The sequence below is a fragment of the Halichondria panicea genome, chromosome 1 (assembly GCF_963675165.1).
Source record: "Halichondria panicea chromosome 1, odHalPani1.1, whole genome shotgun sequence".
Classification (NCBI taxonomy): domain Eukaryota; kingdom Metazoa; phylum Porifera; class Demospongiae; order Suberitida; family Halichondriidae; genus Halichondria; species Halichondria panicea.
The window spans coordinates 655,652-675,168 of NC_087377.1; the positions used below are offsets into that span (position 1 = coordinate 655,652).

General features: G+C 43.0%; 1 protein-coding gene and 2 long non-coding RNA genes across 8 annotated transcripts in view; 2 read left to right on the forward strand and 1 right to left on the reverse strand.

Moving 5' to 3' along the window:
• Positions 1-19,517, forward strand: part of LOC135333272 (uncharacterized) — a 28,088-nt gene that overhangs the window by 5,577 nt on the left and 2,994 nt on the right. The window lies entirely within an intron of this gene.
• The window catches only part of LOC135352129 (protein phosphatase 1 regulatory subunit 12A-like), a 77,673-nt gene continuing 58,222 nt past the window's right edge, over positions 67-19,517 (reverse strand). For 2 of the 6 annotated variants that reach the window (XM_064551336.1, XM_064551326.1), the window contains exons 7-12: positions 2,417-5,037; positions 2,119-2,359; positions 1,907-2,028; positions 1,490-1,645; positions 1,346-1,397; positions 67-1,180 (exon numbers count right to left, since the gene is read on the reverse strand). In XM_064551336.1, coding sequence (XP_064407406.1) covers positions 1,041-1,180; positions 1,346-1,397; positions 1,490-1,645; positions 1,907-2,028; positions 2,119-2,359; positions 2,417-5,037 — 3,332 coding nt within the window. In that variant the 3' untranslated portion in view covers positions 67-1,040. Of the gene's footprint in view, positions 1,181-1,345; positions 1,398-1,489; positions 1,646-1,906; positions 2,029-2,118; positions 2,360-2,416; positions 5,038-7,669; positions 7,730-10,138; positions 10,244-10,483; positions 10,586-11,553; positions 11,868-12,091; positions 12,235-19,517 lie in introns of those variants that run through there. The other 4 variants (XM_064551343.1, XM_064551349.1, XM_064551354.1 and 1 more) reach the window with 4 other exon arrangements.
• On the forward strand, positions 13,576-16,294 carry LOC135333783 (uncharacterized). Its single transcript, XR_010394046.1, has 3 exons — positions 13,576-14,544; positions 14,847-15,769; positions 15,952-16,294. It is a non-coding gene; the product is annotated as an uncharacterized LOC135333783 (long non-coding RNA).

Sequence of the window (19,517 nt, forward strand, 5' to 3'; positions counted from 1 at the left end):
CAGGAGCTCATAAATAAGTTTAATTTTGATGACGGCTCTCTTCTGATGCTACACAGTTACAATACATTTATCATTGATAACATAGCTGGCATGTGCAATTGTGTGGACAGACATTGACTCAACAAAGCATTCACATCAGGTATAATTATGGTGGATAGAGTGCTAGTAGTCACCACACAAACACTTGTAATTGATAAAGAACAAAATTAAAAAATAAATACCATCAGTCACAGTTTATAATGGCTAGAGGATATTGTCAGGCTAGAGTCACTTGCAGTCTTCCCTTGAGGTCCTCAGCAATGTCAGCTCTACTGATAACGGGAGACTCTAGAGCTGTCAACAAGTCCTCCAGTTGTGGACCACCTAGCAACCACTCTATGAGCATGTGTGTGAAACACTTGGTGACACTGTTGGGTCTTCTGGCATTCTCCTCAGCTATCACCTGCAGTGTACATTGTTATTATAATGACATCATTCTGCACTATCCAAGTTCTACGGTATATCGGCTGAAATTATGAATCATGTCAAGTTAATTGTTGAAAGGAATTTTAATTAGAAGCAACACAGCCACCCACACAACTAAAGAAACAAAACTACTAACAGGTTTCATACAGAGGGGGGGGGCCCTGGGATTTCCCACCCACAGCCAAAATATCCCCCCCTAGAAATCTGAATATTAATGATGTCATAATAAAAATGTATGACTTTCTCCTTAAAAAGGTCTACAATCTCATTAGACTAGTGAAATTAATTTTATGCACACAAAAAACCCTGCACCTCAGATAACCATTCCAACAATTTTTCCAGGGGAAGGACCCCAGACCCCCTCAATTAAACGTTTCCCCCTCCCAGCTAAAACTCCTGTATGAACTAAAGATAAGCACATCAGGATATTCCCTTGTTATGTAAGGCCATTAAAACATAAGCTTAGCAAAATTGAAAACGTGCAGTACTGCTTGCTGGCACATTCCTTAACTGATGATGCCTGACTGTATGAGCACAGGGCTATTAGTACACAGTCATCTACTGCTATACAGTGTTCAGTACACACACAGCAGAGCACTCACATCTAGTGTCCCCTCATTGACACCCAACTGCTCTCCCAGAGGACGCCATGTCCCCCTCACCTCCCAGGCAGCTGTCCTCACTACCCTCAAATGATGATCCACACTCAGTCCCTCTGGAAGGAACACACAATCATGACAACAACATAACACTGTCATTATTCCTAAGCAATGCCTACTAACTAAAACACACATTACTGAAGGACACGCTGTATTGTACTGATAAGATCAGCTACATCATTATTCACGGCTGTTAATTAAATCAAGATTAATGTGCTTACCACAGTCAGTGAGAGGACAAATATCAGGAGAGATGTCGCTGGTAGCTTTTGTCTGTAAAGAGAAATCAAATATTAGTTACTTGTGTTTATATAATGTATAATTATAGAACATGTTCTGTAAAGACTTGTAATATAGTTGCCAACCTTAATGGTTGCTGCAATGTCCCCACGAGCAATGGCGGGAGACTCTAGTGCTCTAACAAGGGCAGACCAGGAGGGGGGAGGAGAGGAGCGCTTCACCCAGTGTGTCAGCATGGCCTCAAAGCACGGCTCAACCCAGCGATAGTCCTTCTCAAGACTCTGTATCAGTACACACAGTGAAACACAGTATTAAATACTTAGTAAGAGCTCAACATTACGTTGCCTGTTAAATAGGTTGTTACTTCATACAAGACGCCACCAAATATGCAGAGTCAAATGCTTACAATTGAAACGCTCACTATTCAACCATTAAATAACAGTAGCAGTCAATTAAATAGTGCACACACATAATTAGAATGAAGGGACTACACTGGGAGAATATACTCAAGGTGGTGGAGGTAGTCATTGTTAAGGTCTCACCTTCCTAGTTGCATAGTCAATGTCCAGTTCTATAGCCAGGCTGTACCAGTCAGAGCGTATCTTTTTGATCACTTCCTTCACATCTGCAAACAGCTCATCAGTTTCAGAGCTGGAGGTGTCCTCTGTAACAATTCAAATATAATCACACATTGTAGAGTACACACGTAACAATGTACACACAATCTGCACACATGCTCTGACATTATTCTCACCAACACTCTCTTTGAGGCAGTGGTACACAGTGAAGAAAGGCTTCTGGTTCTTGGAGATCTCACAACTGATAAAGCCCTTGAAGTGACTATTTGACGAAGCCTTGAATTTCAATTCATTTTCAGTCCCTCTAACTCTGGGTGTTCTCTTGCTCCACTCGAAGGAGAGATTCTTGTCCCTCAACTCTCGATCAGAGGCAAAGGGCAGGGCAAGGAGGAACACATCATCTCCTTTGCTGACTTCCTGATACAAAAACACAAATTTAAATAATGCTTCACAAAGTTACTATTTATTACTTACTTCTGCAAACCAGCATTCTTGGTGAAGGCTCAGACTGTTGCAGCTAAAGCAGGGATCAGCTCCTGTTGTGAGGAGGCAAAGCTTGGAACCATCTTCATGTTTGCCACAGTAGCAGTCGAAGGCAATAATTGGAGTGAGTAGTGGACTAATATCCTTCATCACCAACAGGAGGGTTGAGAGGACGTAGGAACAAAGCTCGTGCATCGTATGATTCCTGTTCTGTCGAATAATCCGTATCTCATAGCTATCGACATGAGCAATCAGGGTAACAAAATGCTTGGCAGATTCGTCAATGTGAAAGGAGACGAGGTTTCTCTTTACTGAGGTATCAGTGGCAAGTTTCCAAGTCATGCCCAGAATGCCTTTGCCTTTACTCCCCCTTGAGACCAATTCACTGATCATAGCACAGAATACTCCAATGGGAACATATTGGGGGTCAAATGTGACTTTGATTGGAGAGGGTGTATCAATACCAGTGGGTGGTGATTTTGTTAGTTCCTTGCGAGATGCACACTGGAGAATAGCGGGGATGAAAAATGTCGTTTCGACTTTTTCTGTGGTAAGGCCTTCCTTCACCACTGTTGTGATTTTGGCTAAGAGATGGGAATGCTCGAGTAGTATGAGCAGCTTCTCAACAGGAATCAACTGGTCTTTCTTCACACCGTGGTTTTCCTCCGAATGGCATCGAGTGATTGTTTTCAGTGAGAATTGCCCCTTGAGTATCCAATTCCTTCTCTCAGCTTCCTTAAACAGAATAATACTCTTTTCAGAATGGAGCTCCAGCAGCGGATTGACAACGAGAACACTGAGGCTGTTGAATACCACTTGAGGGTTGCAAATGACAAAGTTCCCAAACCAACCATCTTTGTCCTTGATCTCTGGATGATAGATCAAAGCTCCAACGTACCGATCCAGGTACCAAACGGTGAATCGAACCTCCTTCTCTCTCATCTTTAATCCCTCGGTACCGATACGAATGCAATCTTCCATAGACACAATGTCAAACTCTTTTCTCAGTACAACTCCAAACAAAAGCTGTTGTGGGCGAATTCGAAGCTTGGCATCTTTGAAATAGCTACTGAATAAGCCATGAAGATGTTCACGAAGAGGTCCCATATCAGAATCAGTGCCTTCGTAGTTGTCCACTGCTATAAACTTCTTGTCTTTTGGGTTAGAAAGTAATTTCTCAAACTTGCTGGTAATCTTGGTCAAGGCTTCGTTTTTCTCTGTCAACTTTTGCTCTAAACGGTCTTGGACATCTTTCTTGAAAGTGTCTGAGTTGAGGTGTTGGCTGACTGTTTGCTCAATGGCAGCCATGTCTTCTGCACTGACGTTAGCATACTCATCACTCTTTTGTCGAGTCAAAATGTTTCGAATTGCTTTCTTTTGATCGTGTTCTTTTTGGCTCTTGCTGGCAGTGGTGCCATCGCTCTTGCTGGAAGTGGTGCTATCGCTCTCGCTGGCAGTGGTGCCATCGCTCTCGCTGGCAGTGGTGCCATCGCTATTGTTGGCAGTGGTGCCATCGCTCTCGCTGGCAGTGGTGCCATCGCTCTCGCTGGCAGTGGTGCCATCGCTATTGTTGGCAGTGGTGCCATCGCTCTTGCTGGCAGTGGTACTATTGCTCTTGCTGGCAGTGGTGCCTTCGCTCTTGCTGGCAGTGGTGCCATCGTTTTTGCAGACAGATTTTGCGGAGGCACAACATTTCTCGTACAGAAGATCGACTTTGATTTGCATTGCCAGTTCATCCTTGAAAGTACCTATGAGGGTAGCAACAGGCTCAGCAGAGCCTAGATTGCCCAGTTTACTACACTGCTCTCTGTCAATATCCGAGTCAATCTTGGTATGGTGGCTGATAGCTGAGAGGATTTGAGAGAGTGTTTCTCTGCTTGTGTACGTTGAATCGTACGGTGTGATCTTGTCCTTTCCTCGTTCGTAGGAGACTTGACACATGTCATCGAGGTCTTTGTCCAGTCGAAAGAATACCAGGAAAATCCCTGCGCCTTTGCTTAGAAATGGAAACATCTCCACGAATCCAGGCTGCCCACCGATATCGACCAGATTGAGTAGGACTTTGTTCAGCAGCTCTTTAGTGTACTCTCCTGAACCCACAATACTCCGGAGTCTAGAGACAACCTTTCCAACATCTACAGTCGTCACTTTCACAACCTTTTCCGGTGGTTCTGGTGTTGGCCCTTTGGGTGCTTCATCGATCTTGAGTTGAGTTTGCTTCTTGGGGACAGTGGTTTCTTGCGTGGGCTGTTCCTTAGGTGGACTGACAGTGCTGTCTTCAATAGGTTCACAGGACATAAGGTAAGAGAAGATAAACTGTGTTTCTTCCTCTAGACTTGAAGATGCTTTGAATTCAAGCTTTGTTCCAGATTTGTCCACAAAGGCCAATACTTGTTCACACTCGGCTAGTAATGTACTGCAACGTTTCCTTTGATCTTCTGGTAGCATAGACAGGTTAGTGATGGATCCAACAAGCCGCTGTCGAGTGGTCGTTTTGCCAAGACCCGAGGGACCAATGAAGTGCGTCTTGAGATAGTGTAGCTCGATGGTGTTGTTTTCGTCGGTCATCAGCTCGTCCAGTTTCTTCAAGTAGGTTTGGTTTTGAATATCGACTGTAAAGGACAATCGATCATAACATAATGATTAATGATTAAATAAAATTGTTGCACATTTTGTATCATTTGCAATTGTGTACCTCAGAGGTCCAGTTGATATACTAATTATACTAAACTACAATTCAATGCTTCCGGAGCTGATTTCAGTGGTTCCAATTTTATGAAACCATAAAACAAGACCTCTCAAAAGTGTTTGGCGATACGTATCATTGTAGTACATGTATAGCCGTCAGATAAGTTCCCGTTGCGTTTTTTTTTTAACGGCAAGCTGGCGTAACAACGGAACAGCAACGCAAGGCAGCTCATTACATATTTATACCAATACAGTAACTTAACAATGCGCAGGATCTACTGAATAATGTCAATTATCAGAGCCCTAGGTCCAGAGGAGAGTATGACTGCAAGCAGGTACTAGGTAAGGGGTGGAGGAGATGCTCAAGTGATACTGGGAGACCCAGAGGAGAGCATGACTGCAAGCAGGTACTAGGTGAGGGATGGAGGAGATGCTCAAGTGATACTGGGAGACCCAGAGGAGAGCATGACTGCAAGCAGGTACTAGGTGAGGGGTGGAGGAGATGCTCAAGTGATACTGGGAGACCCAGAGGAGAGCATGACTGCAAGCAGGTACTAGGTGAGGGGTGGAGGAGATGCTCAAGTGATACTGGGAGACCCAGAGGAGAGCATGACTGCAAGCAGGTACTAGGTGAGGGGTGGAGGAGATGCTCAAGTGATACTGGGAGACTGCCACCATCACAATAGGAGAGAAAAAGAGATCTATACACATGCACTGGATACTTTTTAATAATAATTATAATTATTTCCATTTCACTTATTATATGATATCAAGTGATGAATGAAATGGTTCACAGTCAATAAAGTGATCACGTGCTGTAAAACTCAATTTCTTGATTTAGTCTGACAATGACATGATATTAAAATGAAATTAAGAATAACAAAGTACACAGTAAGTGAAGTGAGCATTCCATGATAGTAATAAACTATCTGCATATGATACTACAATGACAAGGTTAGCTGCCAAGTTGCTTCATTCTCAGATTCTTTGTGTCCAGTTAATTGTTGCTGACTTATCAACACTTTCACCCGTTTTAAAATTGTACAATAAATCGTAATCACGGTGAGTATACGAATAAAACATGTGCGTTCAATTCCAGTTGACAATACATTTTCTGTTTGCGTAAAAACGACAACGTGACGTGCCATGTAAACGGTACAGGAACTTTATTCTGACGGCTACTGTGTGTTATTACTCATGCACGAGGGATGTACTGCTAATACAACTAGAGCACGAGAGCAAGAGTTGTATTAGCAGTACATCACGAGGGCATCACGTTATAATCAACTTAATGCTGATAGTGCGTAATAGTGTTGCATGCGTCATATACTGCGTTCCAAGTAGCAACCAATGACATTTGAGCATCTATGCAGCATAACAGGTTGTCACGAAGCAACAAATTCACAACGGAGGCAGCACTAACCCTAAGGAATTCATACCACAAAATACCACAAATAAGTCAAATGTGAGAGCAATGCCATCAATAGGGAGGTGGGTAGTGCTATAAGGTTACGCTAAAATACCACTACTTACTACCCGACAGCACTGCTATTCACAACGGAGGCAGCACTAACTCACAAAACAGGTAAAAGTGAATTCATGCAATGCAATCAATAGGGAGGTGGGTGGTGCTTTAGCTATCCTCGTCCCCACGTCCACTTCACCTCCAAGGAAGAGGGTCTGGTATCAGTATAATGGACTGAAAAGCTGACACTAGCCTCCATCGATGGACGGACCACGCCCATATAACACTAACGTAGGCTCTATTAAGAGAGCTGTGAAGAGCAGCTGTAACAAACCTAACCTCTGTCTCAAGCTAGCTAGCTATATAATTATAGCGTATTATATAAAGAGAAGTGGGCTATATGTACTGGGCAACATCTAAACAAGAGGCCGTATCAAATAAATTGCTATGGCCTCGGGGTAGGAGATGATTGACTTGCTAAAAGGATTCTAAAAGTTCAAAGTTAAAAACAACAACACGTGGTAGACAGACGTGGTAGACAGTACATTTGATGCTGGTGGCAGCTCTTTTATCACCCTGGCTACTAAAAATATCTTCGCTCTATTGCAGGGACACTATTGCTATGCAAGAGTCTAAACTGAGACTAAAGATTCTACTCCAAGGAGGCAAAAAAACTAGCCATAAACTCGAATATTTGAACTAGTTAAAATCTAATTAACAAAAAGTGGTTAAGAGCCAGAGTAAGCATCGAGGCATGAAGAATAAGCACAATAGAATAATGTATTCGTAAACCCTAACTCCATATATGGGCGTACATGCAGTAAACCCTTTCAATCACAGGGTCATGAGTATTATTATAGTGTTAACGTGTTTTCAGCATTACACAAAGCGTGTGTGTATAAAGAGAAGAGAGTATGCAACTCACTATGTATACTAGGGAACGTTTAAAAGTGTGAGGCTGTATCAATTTACACATGAACGGCAGCTCTAAAAAATAGCTACAGTATGATTTTGACTGAGTCTGAGCAGCACGCCCACTTCTCTTAATTTAAACGTACCACTGATTGATACTTCATAATATTATTACTCACTTGATGAGGTTAGGTTAGGATCATCCTTTGAAGAAAGTTGTTCGGAACCATTTGGAGTATCTGAGGTGTACAGTAATAATGAAAGCACAGCGGGTGCTGATGCCTCGGTGGAGGTGTCAAACAACATAACAAATAAAGCTACTAGCAATAGCTTATACACACATTTATCATTTTTGCAATTTTACTGTAAGCAGAATATAGGGAAACTCAAAGAGTGGGTAATGATCGACCATGATTGTTGTTAAAAACGATCGCGATGCTATATAAAATTATAGTGGCAGCATCAGCAGAGCCTTGCAGCTTTCTTCTCACTCTTGCAGCTACCAATAGCTAGCGTTCTAGTGCAGAGCTAACTACTAAGTAGAGTAGCAACACTCCATGGACAACTTTGGCTACATGCTCTTCTGAAAAGGCATTCCAAGTAAGCTAAACTAGGCATAACTCGAGAACCAAGCATTATTTTTAAAATCCACGAATTAAAATCCAAGTAAACATGACTAGAAGCCTATAGAAACTCTTACTTGCACTTCATTGATCCTAGAGCAGCTGTAGCGGTCTACACACACACCCACCCACCCACCCACTCACCCACACCCACACACACACACACACACACACACACACCCACAAACACACACACCCACAAACACACACACCCACAAACACACACCCACAAACACACACACCCACAAACACACACTCACACACACCCACTCACACCCACCCACACACACACGCACGCACACACACACACACACACACACACACACCCACCCACGCACGCACACACACACACCACACACTACTATCTATTTATTTTGACTAATACCTTGTGCTAATTTCTAAGAACCAAAATTAGAGGTTAATGATTGTTTTGTGCTTGCCACCTATAGAAAAACCACATAGACCCATCCCCATTATCAGATACTACCACCACAAAACCTGGCCCAGACAATACAGGCCTGTTCCTAGGCCTTATAAATTAAGCCTCCCTCAAGGTCAGATTTAGCTGACACAAGCCATGCACAAGCTAAGTTGAAGTATTACAGCAGCCAATATAAAGTCTAAGACAAGTTCTATACTTTATGTCAGCCTTATACCTAAAATGTGAATATAGCTTACAATGAGCATGGCCCCAAGTCAATATTACAATAATTATTCAGTATACTAGTTGTTCTGAATGCAACAGATGAATGGGGAGGGTTGGTGTACCGTTAAAGACTCTTTAACCCATCATTCTCGACTCTCAAGGTCGGGCATCTGTTTGCTTTTTCTACCTGTATGCATAGTTTTGTGCTGTTTGCTCTTTTGTTCTCTTTTCCTTTTTTTGTTTTTGCTTTTTGCTTGCCTAACTATAGATAGGATAATACAAGGTCTCAAAGATCCACCACTAAGTTTACTATACCTAAATATTAAGACATCAGATGCCAACCTTTTTAAAGATTAATTTAAGTGAGCATTCCGTTTGAATACCCTCAAACACACACACACACACACACACACACACTCACACACACTCACACACACACACACACACTCACACACACTCACACACACACACACACACACACACACACACACACCCCCACACACACACACACACAGAGGATGTGGTTTTTGCTAACAGTTTACACAGCTTAGTGTAGAATGGAATGTGCGTGGGACTTGCATAGCATATCTATTCCACATTCTACCACAGGTATTATTGGGGTCTACAAAACACTACCACAACCATTTGTCTTACGAAAACATTGAAGGTATCAATGGAACCGGCATAGCTTGCTCTAGTGGTGTGCAAAATTTGACCTTGATACACCATATGAACTCGAATATATGCACTAGCAAACAAGTTTGGCTACGTGCTCTTCTGAAAAGGCTGCAATGACATTCCAAGTAAGCAAAACTAGGCATAACTCGAGAACCAAGCATTATTTTGCAAATTCACAAATTAAAATCCAAGAAAACATGACTAGAAGCCTATGGAAACTCTTACTTGCACACCTAGAGCAGCTGTAGCGATCCACACACACACACACACACACACACACACACACAACACACACACACACACACACACACACACACACACACACACACACACACACACCTCGCTTGCGCATGCGCACCGAGGCATAATAATTATGTCATGTAACACATAAAGTACATTATAATATATTGCAATAGTGATTCAGAAAACTCTCCGATTTATATAACAGTAGACGCACCCACACAAGTGCTAGTGATCGTATTTATAAGCCAAGTAGTAGAATGGAATGTGCGTGGGAGCTACTAACATTCCAGGTATTATTGGTGTCTACAAAACGTGTAATTGTACCACAACCAATTGTCCTACAAAAACAAGGAAGGTATCAATGGAACCGGCATAGCTTGCTCTATTGGTGTGCCAAGTTTGAACTTGCTATACCAATATTTGTGGAAATTAGGTATGGGATTTCTAGTGACACATACCTGGTTCAGGAGTGGAGACTACAGACTTGAGATAGTCAGCAACTTCAGTGTTCCCCATCAGTACTGCCCAGACAAGAGGAGTCCTGCCATCATTATCAGTCACATCTGGAACAGGTGAGGGACAGAGATCTTGTAGTAGTACTGACAGCATTCATTACCATGCAGGATGACTACATTATTTTATTATCATGTACCAACAGTGTATTGTATTGCAGTTGCCATGACGATACAACGGCAGGTACACTGATTGTTTCATTACATGCACATTGAACCACATTAATATATTCACGGGTTGTCTATCAGAGGATCTAATGAAACAGTACCCACTATACGGAAATCACTCACCAACATCCCACTTTAGTTCCTCAACTAGGTATTTCACTAGTTGTATATGTCCTCTCCCACAAGCGTCGTGCAGTAGTGTTCCGCCCCACTTGTCCCTCACATCTGTGTGTGGTGATACTCAATATACTCAATAATTAAGTGAGATATGTTATTATAGACTATAGACTCAAAATTGCGGAAAAATAAAACAAGCCTATACAAATAGAAATAGTTGGTCTTATTAATATTGGTATACAAAGTTTGAACGTGATACACGACTGTGTGCGGAAGTTAGGTATGGGATTTCTAGTGACGAGTTTAACTTCAGCCATGTACGTAAGTGTATAGTGGTCAAGATGGACCAAACATGTCATTGTACCACAACCACTTGTCGTACAGAAAAAATAAAGGTAGCATAGGAAAGGGCATGCCTTGTTCTATTGGTGTACCAAATTCAAGCTTGATACACCACTGTTTGTGGAAGTTAGGTATGGGATTTCTAGTGACGAGTTTAACTTCAGCCATGTATACGTAAGTGTATAGTGGTCAAGATGGACCAAACATGTCATTGTACCACAACCACTTGTCGTACAGAGAAAGTAAAGGTAGCATAGGAAAGGGCATGCCTTGTTCTATTGGTGTGCAAAATTTGAGCTTGATACACCACTTTTTGTGGAAATTAGGTATGGGATTTCTAAAGAGCATACAGAAATGCCTGAGTCCTGTTACTATTATCCCTCACATCTGTTGTGGAACAAAGTTCAACTATCACATATATTTTTAACAGATATTACTATGGCAACCGTATAGCAAATGTTTATGTATTTCAAACAAGTGTACGTACATTGCAAATAATTATTCGAAATTGAAATGTAACACTATTAAACTTTCAGCTGTATGCATGGTATGAAAACTTCACATACACAACGACTACTTACCAGTGCTACGACTACTGCATCGCAAATAATTATGATACTACGCGAAATTACTGACACAATTGATATTGCTACACAGTACATGTATATAATTCAGATACCATAATGATATGGAGAAACAATTACAATACACAAATAATTATAATGACTACTTACCAGTGCTGCACCCGATCTCCTTCAAGTACTGCACCACCTCTTTATGACCTCCCAGGCATGCATAGTGAAGTGGAGTCCTGTTTAAGATCCCACCACCTTTATCAGTACGAGCTCCATGAGTAACAAGTGTCTTCACAATCTCAAGGTAGCCCTCCAAGCAAGCCCTGTGTAATGGAGGCATCTTATCCGCCCACTCGTCACTCCAGTAGAGCTGGGGGTTGGGGTCTGCCCCCTGTCCCAACAGGGACCTAACTTTGGTGACGTCATTATTGTCTACAGCCTGCAATAAGTCCCTGGCTAGCTTCTTTTGAGCACTGTACAAAATAGATGGTTGGGGGGTCAGTCATACAGAGAATTACTTGATATGTGTATATAGTTTATACAAGTGACACCATGCACATATCCAGCTGTCACTTTGCTGTACAGTGTTCCACCTCTGATCATAGCCTGCTCTGACTCTACTAATGGAATGAGCCTCCCTCCATGCAATCACAAGGTGCTACCATGAGTAGTAATTATAGTCTACATGTTCACTCACTCTGAGTCTTGTTCAGTAGCCATTGAAGCTTTGTTCAAACTCTGTCAAATTCGCCCCTTGTTTCTCAGTGCAGTAAAAAGCAGCAAAGTGCCACACCCTCTCTCTGTATCAAGGGCCCTTCCGGCCACAAAAACCCACATGATTAATTGCAAAAGCATAAAAATCCATTTGCACACAGTCAATAGTCGAGTCATGTGATCCTACTACACACAAAACAACACTTATAATAATACTAAACGCACGGAAAAATAAATATTTAAATTCAGCTAAAAGGAACTGCTCCGAATTGATCTACAGTTGTCATTGTCTTCGTAACCTTTGAACCCTCTCCAAAGGGGGGGTGCTCCAAACAAATCTCGTCTTGCATTGTCAGCAGTATTATGAGTGGGCGGGGTAGAGGAACGTCCGTCAAATGAAGTGCTACCAAAGTCATCCGTAGGAAATGGACTGCTAGTCTGTGAGGTGTGTGTGTGTGTGTGTGTGTAGTGTGCGGGTGGGTGTGTGGGGGGGCAGGTGTGTGTGGGTGTGTGAGGTGTGTTAGCAAACCACCCTCAATAATACAGCCAGGTTAATGGGTCCCAAAGTCTCCATAGCATGTGTTTGGACCTGTGTTAGCAGGCCACCCTCTATAATACAGCCAGGTTAATGGGCCCCAAAGTCTCCATAGCATGTGTTTGGACCTGTGTTAGCAGGCCACCCTCTCTAATACAGCCAGGTTAATGGGCCCCAAAGTCTCCATAGCATGTGTTTGGACCTGTGTTAGCAGGCCACCCTCTATAATACAGCCAGGTTAATGGGCCCCAAAGTCTCCATAGCATGTGTTTGGACCTGTGTTAGCAGACCACCCTCTATAATACAGCCAGGTTAATGGGTCCCAAAGTCTCCATAGCATGTGTTTGGACCTGTGTTAGCAGGCCACCCTCTCTAATACAGCCAGGTTAATGGGCCCCAAAGTCTCCATAGCATGTGTTTGGACCTGTGTTAGCAGGCCACCCTCTATAATACAGCCAGGTTAATGGGTCCCAAAGTCTCCATAGCATGTGTTTGGACCTGTGTTAGCAGGCCACCCTCTCTAATACAGCCAGGTTAATGGGCCCCAAAGTCTCCATAGCATGTGTTTGGACCTGTGTTAGCAGACCACCCTCTATAATACAGCCAGGTTAATGGACCCCAAAGTCTCCATAGCATGTGTTTGGACCTGTGTTAGCAGGCCACACTCTATAATACAGCCAGGTTAATGGGCCCCAAAGTCTCCATAGCATGTGTTTGGACCTGTGTTAGCAGACCACCCTCTATAATACAGCCAGGTTAATGGGCCCCAAAGTCTCCATAGCATGTGTTTGAACCTGTGTTAGCAGACCACCCTCTATAATACAGCCAGGTTAATGGGCCCCAAAGTCTCCATAGCATGTGTTTGGACCTGTGTTAGCAGACCACCCTCTATAATACAGCCAGGTTAATGGGCCTCAAAGTCTCCATAGCATGTGTTTGGACCTGTGTTAGCAGGCCACCGTCTATAATACAGCCACTGTTGGTCTACCCACCACTATACATATACAGGGTATACTAATAGTAAGGCACTCACAAAGACATTAGTGACATGGTTGGTGGTTCCTGTGATCCTGGACACCACCTCACACACTTGCCAGATACTGGGACGAAGCTCAGGGTCAGAGGTCAACAGGTAAGCTACAATGAGGGGGAGAATACACGTACCATTAGAGCAACATACTTAAGACTGGCAGAATAAGCGTTATTATAATAGTCTTTAGGGAAATTTATACGTATACCCTGTGTGTGTGTGTGTGTGTGTGTGTGGGCGTGGTCTCACCTATCAAGTTGTGCAGGTCTTGTGTGTAGGGAGAGTCTTCAGGAATACTGTACTGAGCACTGACTATGGCTAGAGGGTTGTCACTAAATGGAGTATCCATGAAGCACAGCTTGAACAGTAGTACACCCAGTTCCTGTGTGTGGGCGGGTGTGTCTTGTGTGAGGGTGTGAGGGTGTGATAATATGGGTATTATTAGATTCGTCGCTTAAGCCTACCACCACTCATCCCGACAGACCACATTCACTTCAATTAAAATGTAAACCTTATTAGAAGTCAACCACTTAGCTACAGTGTACACAGTGGGACCACACATAAAGTGGATATTTCGCCCCTTTCAGCCTTGTTTCTCAGTAAACATAATCATTGCTCAGATCCTCCCCCTTTTCAGAGAGGTGTCACATTCCACCCCTTTCACAGTAAACAAAGCAATTTGGTAGAATGTCATTGAAAGGTCATAATTAGTGAAAGGTCACCTCCAATAGTACTGCCACATGTCCATACATGCATGGATAAACAATTACACCATACTGTAGTTTAAAATACCACGACATATGAAATCTCTGAGCCCATGCCAACTCAGCTAGGTATGGTTGCTCAATATTGACCTCCCTCCACCAATAAGGTCTTAGACTCGCAAGCCGTCACTGTTGCAGGCGAACAGTAGACTGGTCAAACTCCGTGTTGAGACTCGTGTAACGTTTGCCACGATATTTGTGGCAACTAACCGCATGCGGTTACCACAAGATCAATGATAGTGACGTTTCACTAGAAAACTCTACGTATCACATGCAGTATACTGACGTCACGAAAACCGCAGCCACTTAAAATATTTTCTGATATGCTGACTGTGCAACACGAATCTCAACACGGAGTTTGACCAGTCTACTGTTCGCCTGCAACAGTGACGGCTTGCGAGTCTATAAGGTCTAACACATGGGCAAGCAATACTATCGGGAAATATGAACAAAACAATGAACCTCGTGATTATTATCAGTAGCCTACAACAGGTCCCGTCTCTACAAAGCATCTCCCCTCACCTCCATCCTTTCATGCATTCATCCATTCTAATCCTATAGCACAGCCACTGGACTGGCACATGCTGGCAGCAGATCACATTCACGCTGAGTAGGTAATGGCATATGCTAGGCCTCGTCATAGATAGTGGTATGGCCTCATCAACCTCATCTTCAGCGCGGCCTGAGACGGAGGCTAAAAGATCCCCTTCCTCCCACGTTTGTGACTTGTTGCAGTTCACCCACGTAGCGTGTCGTGCACAGAGTCATGGAGTATGTTCTCCATCTGAATCAAAATCAGTGGAAATAATTATAATTATGTGAGCTTAAATGCTTGGTAACCGTGATTTCAATGGATTGTACAGGCCTTGAAATACAAAAATACGCTCGCAAAAATAGCATTAATCATCATTTATTTCTAGCTCTACGGTATTATCAACTATTGGATAGAGCTATTGGATGATACTTTATAGTCTAATAAAGGTAGCGCTCACCTTTCCCCTGAGTTAGAGTGTTGGTCCATTGTGTCCAGTGCACCGTGCTAGCTAGTAGGACCACTCCAATGGATGTGCTCTCAGAGTATTAGAACTGTAATGAATGCACCACATGGCCAGTGGGTAAAGGATCGTCAAACCATTAGACAAAATATGTTTAATTTTGTAGATTTGATAAACCTCAGACACGCTCACACACAAGATGGAGACGGCTGGTGAGGAAAAGCGTTCACTTGTCCTTCCCTCTAGGAGCTTCCATAAGGCTGGATATCGGGTGGATACTCCTCCAAAAGACCAGCAGCAATGGATCACGAGACAAAGAGCATCGCAGCGTGTACAAGTGAGTGGCTAGTCATGATCAAAAGTGGATCACCTAGTATAGTGTATAGGCTGCTTTAGATGACTGGCATTCAATAATTATTTGCTAATAGATATCATTACTAGTGGATCAAACTATACAGCCTCTGTGACAAATGCATCCATTGCTACACATTTGTTGATCCGTTATTTCATTGCGTACAGTGATGGAGAGCACGAGAGGGGCGGAGTCAGTGACAAGTTGCTATGACAACATATGATGGAGGAGTTACAAGGTGACACTGTGGAGTTTGCGTACAACCCATTGGACGTCTTTCACTGCAGATAAAGGAACACAATTAAGAAATAGTGAGTACTGCCGCGTGCAGAGTGTGACTCTTTCCCCCACCAGAACTGTGATCTGAGCATGTCATGTGATAGGCCTTGTCTAGAGCTACAGAATGCATCTCTTAGTTTTGATATTGATTGCTTTTTAGTGAAGTTATGACCTCCTGAAAGTTGCTTAAATTATACATTTTATGGGGAAAGTGTTGTGTGTACTAGTGAGTTGGTGGTCTGATTGTTCTCTCACTTGTTAGATTCGTGAGGGTCAGTTGTTCCCTCTGTTGAATGCTGATGATGATCGACCCATTGGACGTCAGAGAAAATACTAAGAAACAGTGAGTACTGCCGCGTGCAGAGTGTGACTCTTTCCCTGACCAAACTTTGATCTCTCTTTCCCTGACCAAACTTTGATCTGAGCATATTCATGTGATAGGACTTATCTAACAGTGCTTGGAATAGTTATTCGCTGTACTCCCCCCTAGTGTTTACGTTCCCGTGGGTGGGTTCAATTCACTAGCAATAGTTTTGCGTTCCCGTGGGTGGGTTCAATTCACTAGCAATAGTTTTGCGTTCCGTGAGTGGGTTCAATTCACTAGCAATAGTTTTGCGTTCCCGTGAGTGGGTTCAATTCACTAGCAATAGTTTTGCGTTCCCGTGAGTGGGTTCAATTCAATAGCAATAGTTTTGCGTTCCCGTGGGTGGGTTCAATTCACTAGCAATAGTTTTACGTTCCCGTGGGTGGGTTCAATTCACTAGCAATAGTTTTACGTTCCCGTGATTCAATTCACTAGCAATAGTTTTACGTTCCCGTGAGTGGGTTCAATTCACTAGCAATAGTTTTAAGTTCCCGTGAGTGGTCACTAGCAATAGTTTTGCGTTCCCATGAGTGGGTTCAATTCACTAGCAATAGTTTTGCGTTCCCGTGGGTGGGTTCAATTCACTAGCAATAGTTTTAAGTTCTCGTGAGTGGTCACTAGCAATAGTTTTGCGTTCCCATGACTGGGTTCAATTCACTAGCAATAGTTTTGCGTTCCCGTGGGTGGGTTCAATTCACTAGCAATAGTTTTAAGTTCTCGTGAGTGGTCACTAGCAATAGTTTTGCGTTCCCGTGGGTGGGTTCAATTCACTAGCAATAGTTTTAAGTTCCTGTGAGTGGTCACTAGCAATAGTTTTGCGTTCCCGTGGGTGGGTTCAATTCACTAGCAATAGTTTTAAGTTCCTGTGAGTGGTCACTAGCAATAGTTTTGCGTTCCCGTGGGTGGGTTCAATTCACTAGCAATAGTTTTGCGTTCCCGTGGGTGGGTTCAATTCACTAGCAATAGTTTTAAGTTCCTGTGAGTGGTCACTAGCAATAGTTTTGCGTTCCCGTGGGTGGGTTCAATTCACTAGCAATAGTTTTGCGTTCCCGTGGGTGGGTTCAATTCACTAGCAATAGTTTTAAGTTCTCGTGAGTGGTCACTAGCAATAGTTTTGCGTTCCCGTGAGTGGGTTCAATTCACTAGCAATAGTTTTGCGTTCCCGTGGGTGGGTTCAATTCACTAGCAATAGTTTTACGTTCCCGTGAGTGGGTTCAATTCACTAGCAATAGTTTTACGTTCCCGTGAGTGGGTTCAATTCACTAGCAATAGTTTTAAGTTCCCGTGAGTGGTCACTAGCAATAGTTTTGCGTTCCCATGAGTGGGTTCAATTCACTAGCAATAGTTTTGCGTTCCCGTGGGTGGGTTCAATTCACTAGCAATAGTTTTAAGTTCTCGTGAGTGGTCACTAGCAATAGTTTTGCGTTCCCATGAGTGGGTTCAATTCACTAGCAATAGTTTTGCGTTCCCGTGGGTGGGTTCAATTCACTAGCAATAGTTTTAAGTTCTCGTGAGTGGTCACTAGCAATAGTTTTGCGTTCCCGTGGGTGGGTTCAATTCACTAGCAATAGTTTTAAGTTCCTGTGAGTGGTCACTAGCAATAGTTTTGCGTTCCCGTGGGTGGGTTCAATTCACTAGCAATAGTTTTGCGTTCCCGTGAGTGGGTTCAATTCACTAGCAATAGTTTTGCGTTCCCGTGAGTGGGTTCAATTCACTAGCAATAGTTTTGCGTTCCCGTGAGTGGGTTCAATTCACTAGCAATAGTTTTGCGTTCCCGTGAGTGGGTTCAATTCACTAGCAATAGTTTTGCGTTCCCGTGAGTGGGTTCAATTCACTAGCAATAGTTTTGCATTCCCTTGAGTGGGTTTAATTCACTAGCAATAGTTTTACGTTCCCGTGGGTGGATTCAATTCACTAGCAATAGTTTCAAGTTTCCGTGAGTGGGTTAAATTCACTAGCAATAGTTTTACGTTCCCGTGGGTGGATTCAATTCACTAGCAATAGTTTCAAGTTTCCGTGAGTGGGTTAAATTCACTAGCAATAGTTTTGCGTTCCCATGAGTGGGTTCAATTCACTAGCAATAGTTTTGCGTTCCCGTGAGTGGGTTCAATTCACTAGCAATAGTTTTAAGTTCCCGTGAGTGGTCACTAGCAATAGTTTTGCGTTCACATGAGTGGGTTCAATTCACTAGCAATAGTTTTACGTTCCCGTGAGTGGGTTCAATTCACTAGCAATAGTTTTAAGTTCCTGTGAGTGGTCACTAGCAATAGTTTTGCGTTCCCGTGGGTGGGTTCAATTCACTAGCAATAGTTTTGCGTTCCCGTGGGTGGGTTCAATTCACTAGCAATAGTTTTAAGTTCTCGTGAGTGGTCACTAGCAATAGTTTTGCGTTCCCGTGAGTGGGTTCAATTCACTAGCAATAGTTTTGCGTTCCCGTGGGTGGGTTCAATTCACTAGCAATAGTTTTACGTTCCCGTGAGTGGGTTCAATTCACTAGCAATAGTTTTACGTTCCCGTGAGTGGGTTCAATTCACTAGCAATAGTTTTAAGTTCCCGTGAGTGGTCACTAGCAATAGTTTTGCGTTCCCATGAGTGGGTTCAATTCACTAGCAATAGTTTTGCGTTCCCGTGGGTGGGTTCAATTCACTAGCAATAGTTTTAAGTTCTCGTGAGTGGTCACTAGCAATAGTTTTGCGTTCCCATGAGTGGGTTCAATTCACTAGCAATAGTTTTGCGTTCCCGTGGGTGGGTTCAATTCACTAGCAATAGTTTTAAGTTCTCGTGAGTGGTCACTAGCAATAGTTTTGCGTTCCCGTGGGTGGGTTCAATTCACTAGCAATAGTTTTAAGTTCCTGTGAGTGGTCACTAGCAATAGTTTTGCGTTCCCGTGGGTGGGTTCAATTCACTAGCAATAGTTTTGCGTTCCCGTGAGTGGGTTCAATTCACTAGCAATAGTTTTGCGTTCCCGTGAGTGGGTTCAATTCACTAGCAATAGTTTTGCGTTCCCGTGAGTGGGTTCAATTCACTAGCAATAGTTTTGCGTTCCCGTGAGTGGGTTCAATTCACTAGCAATAGTTTTGCGTTCCCGTG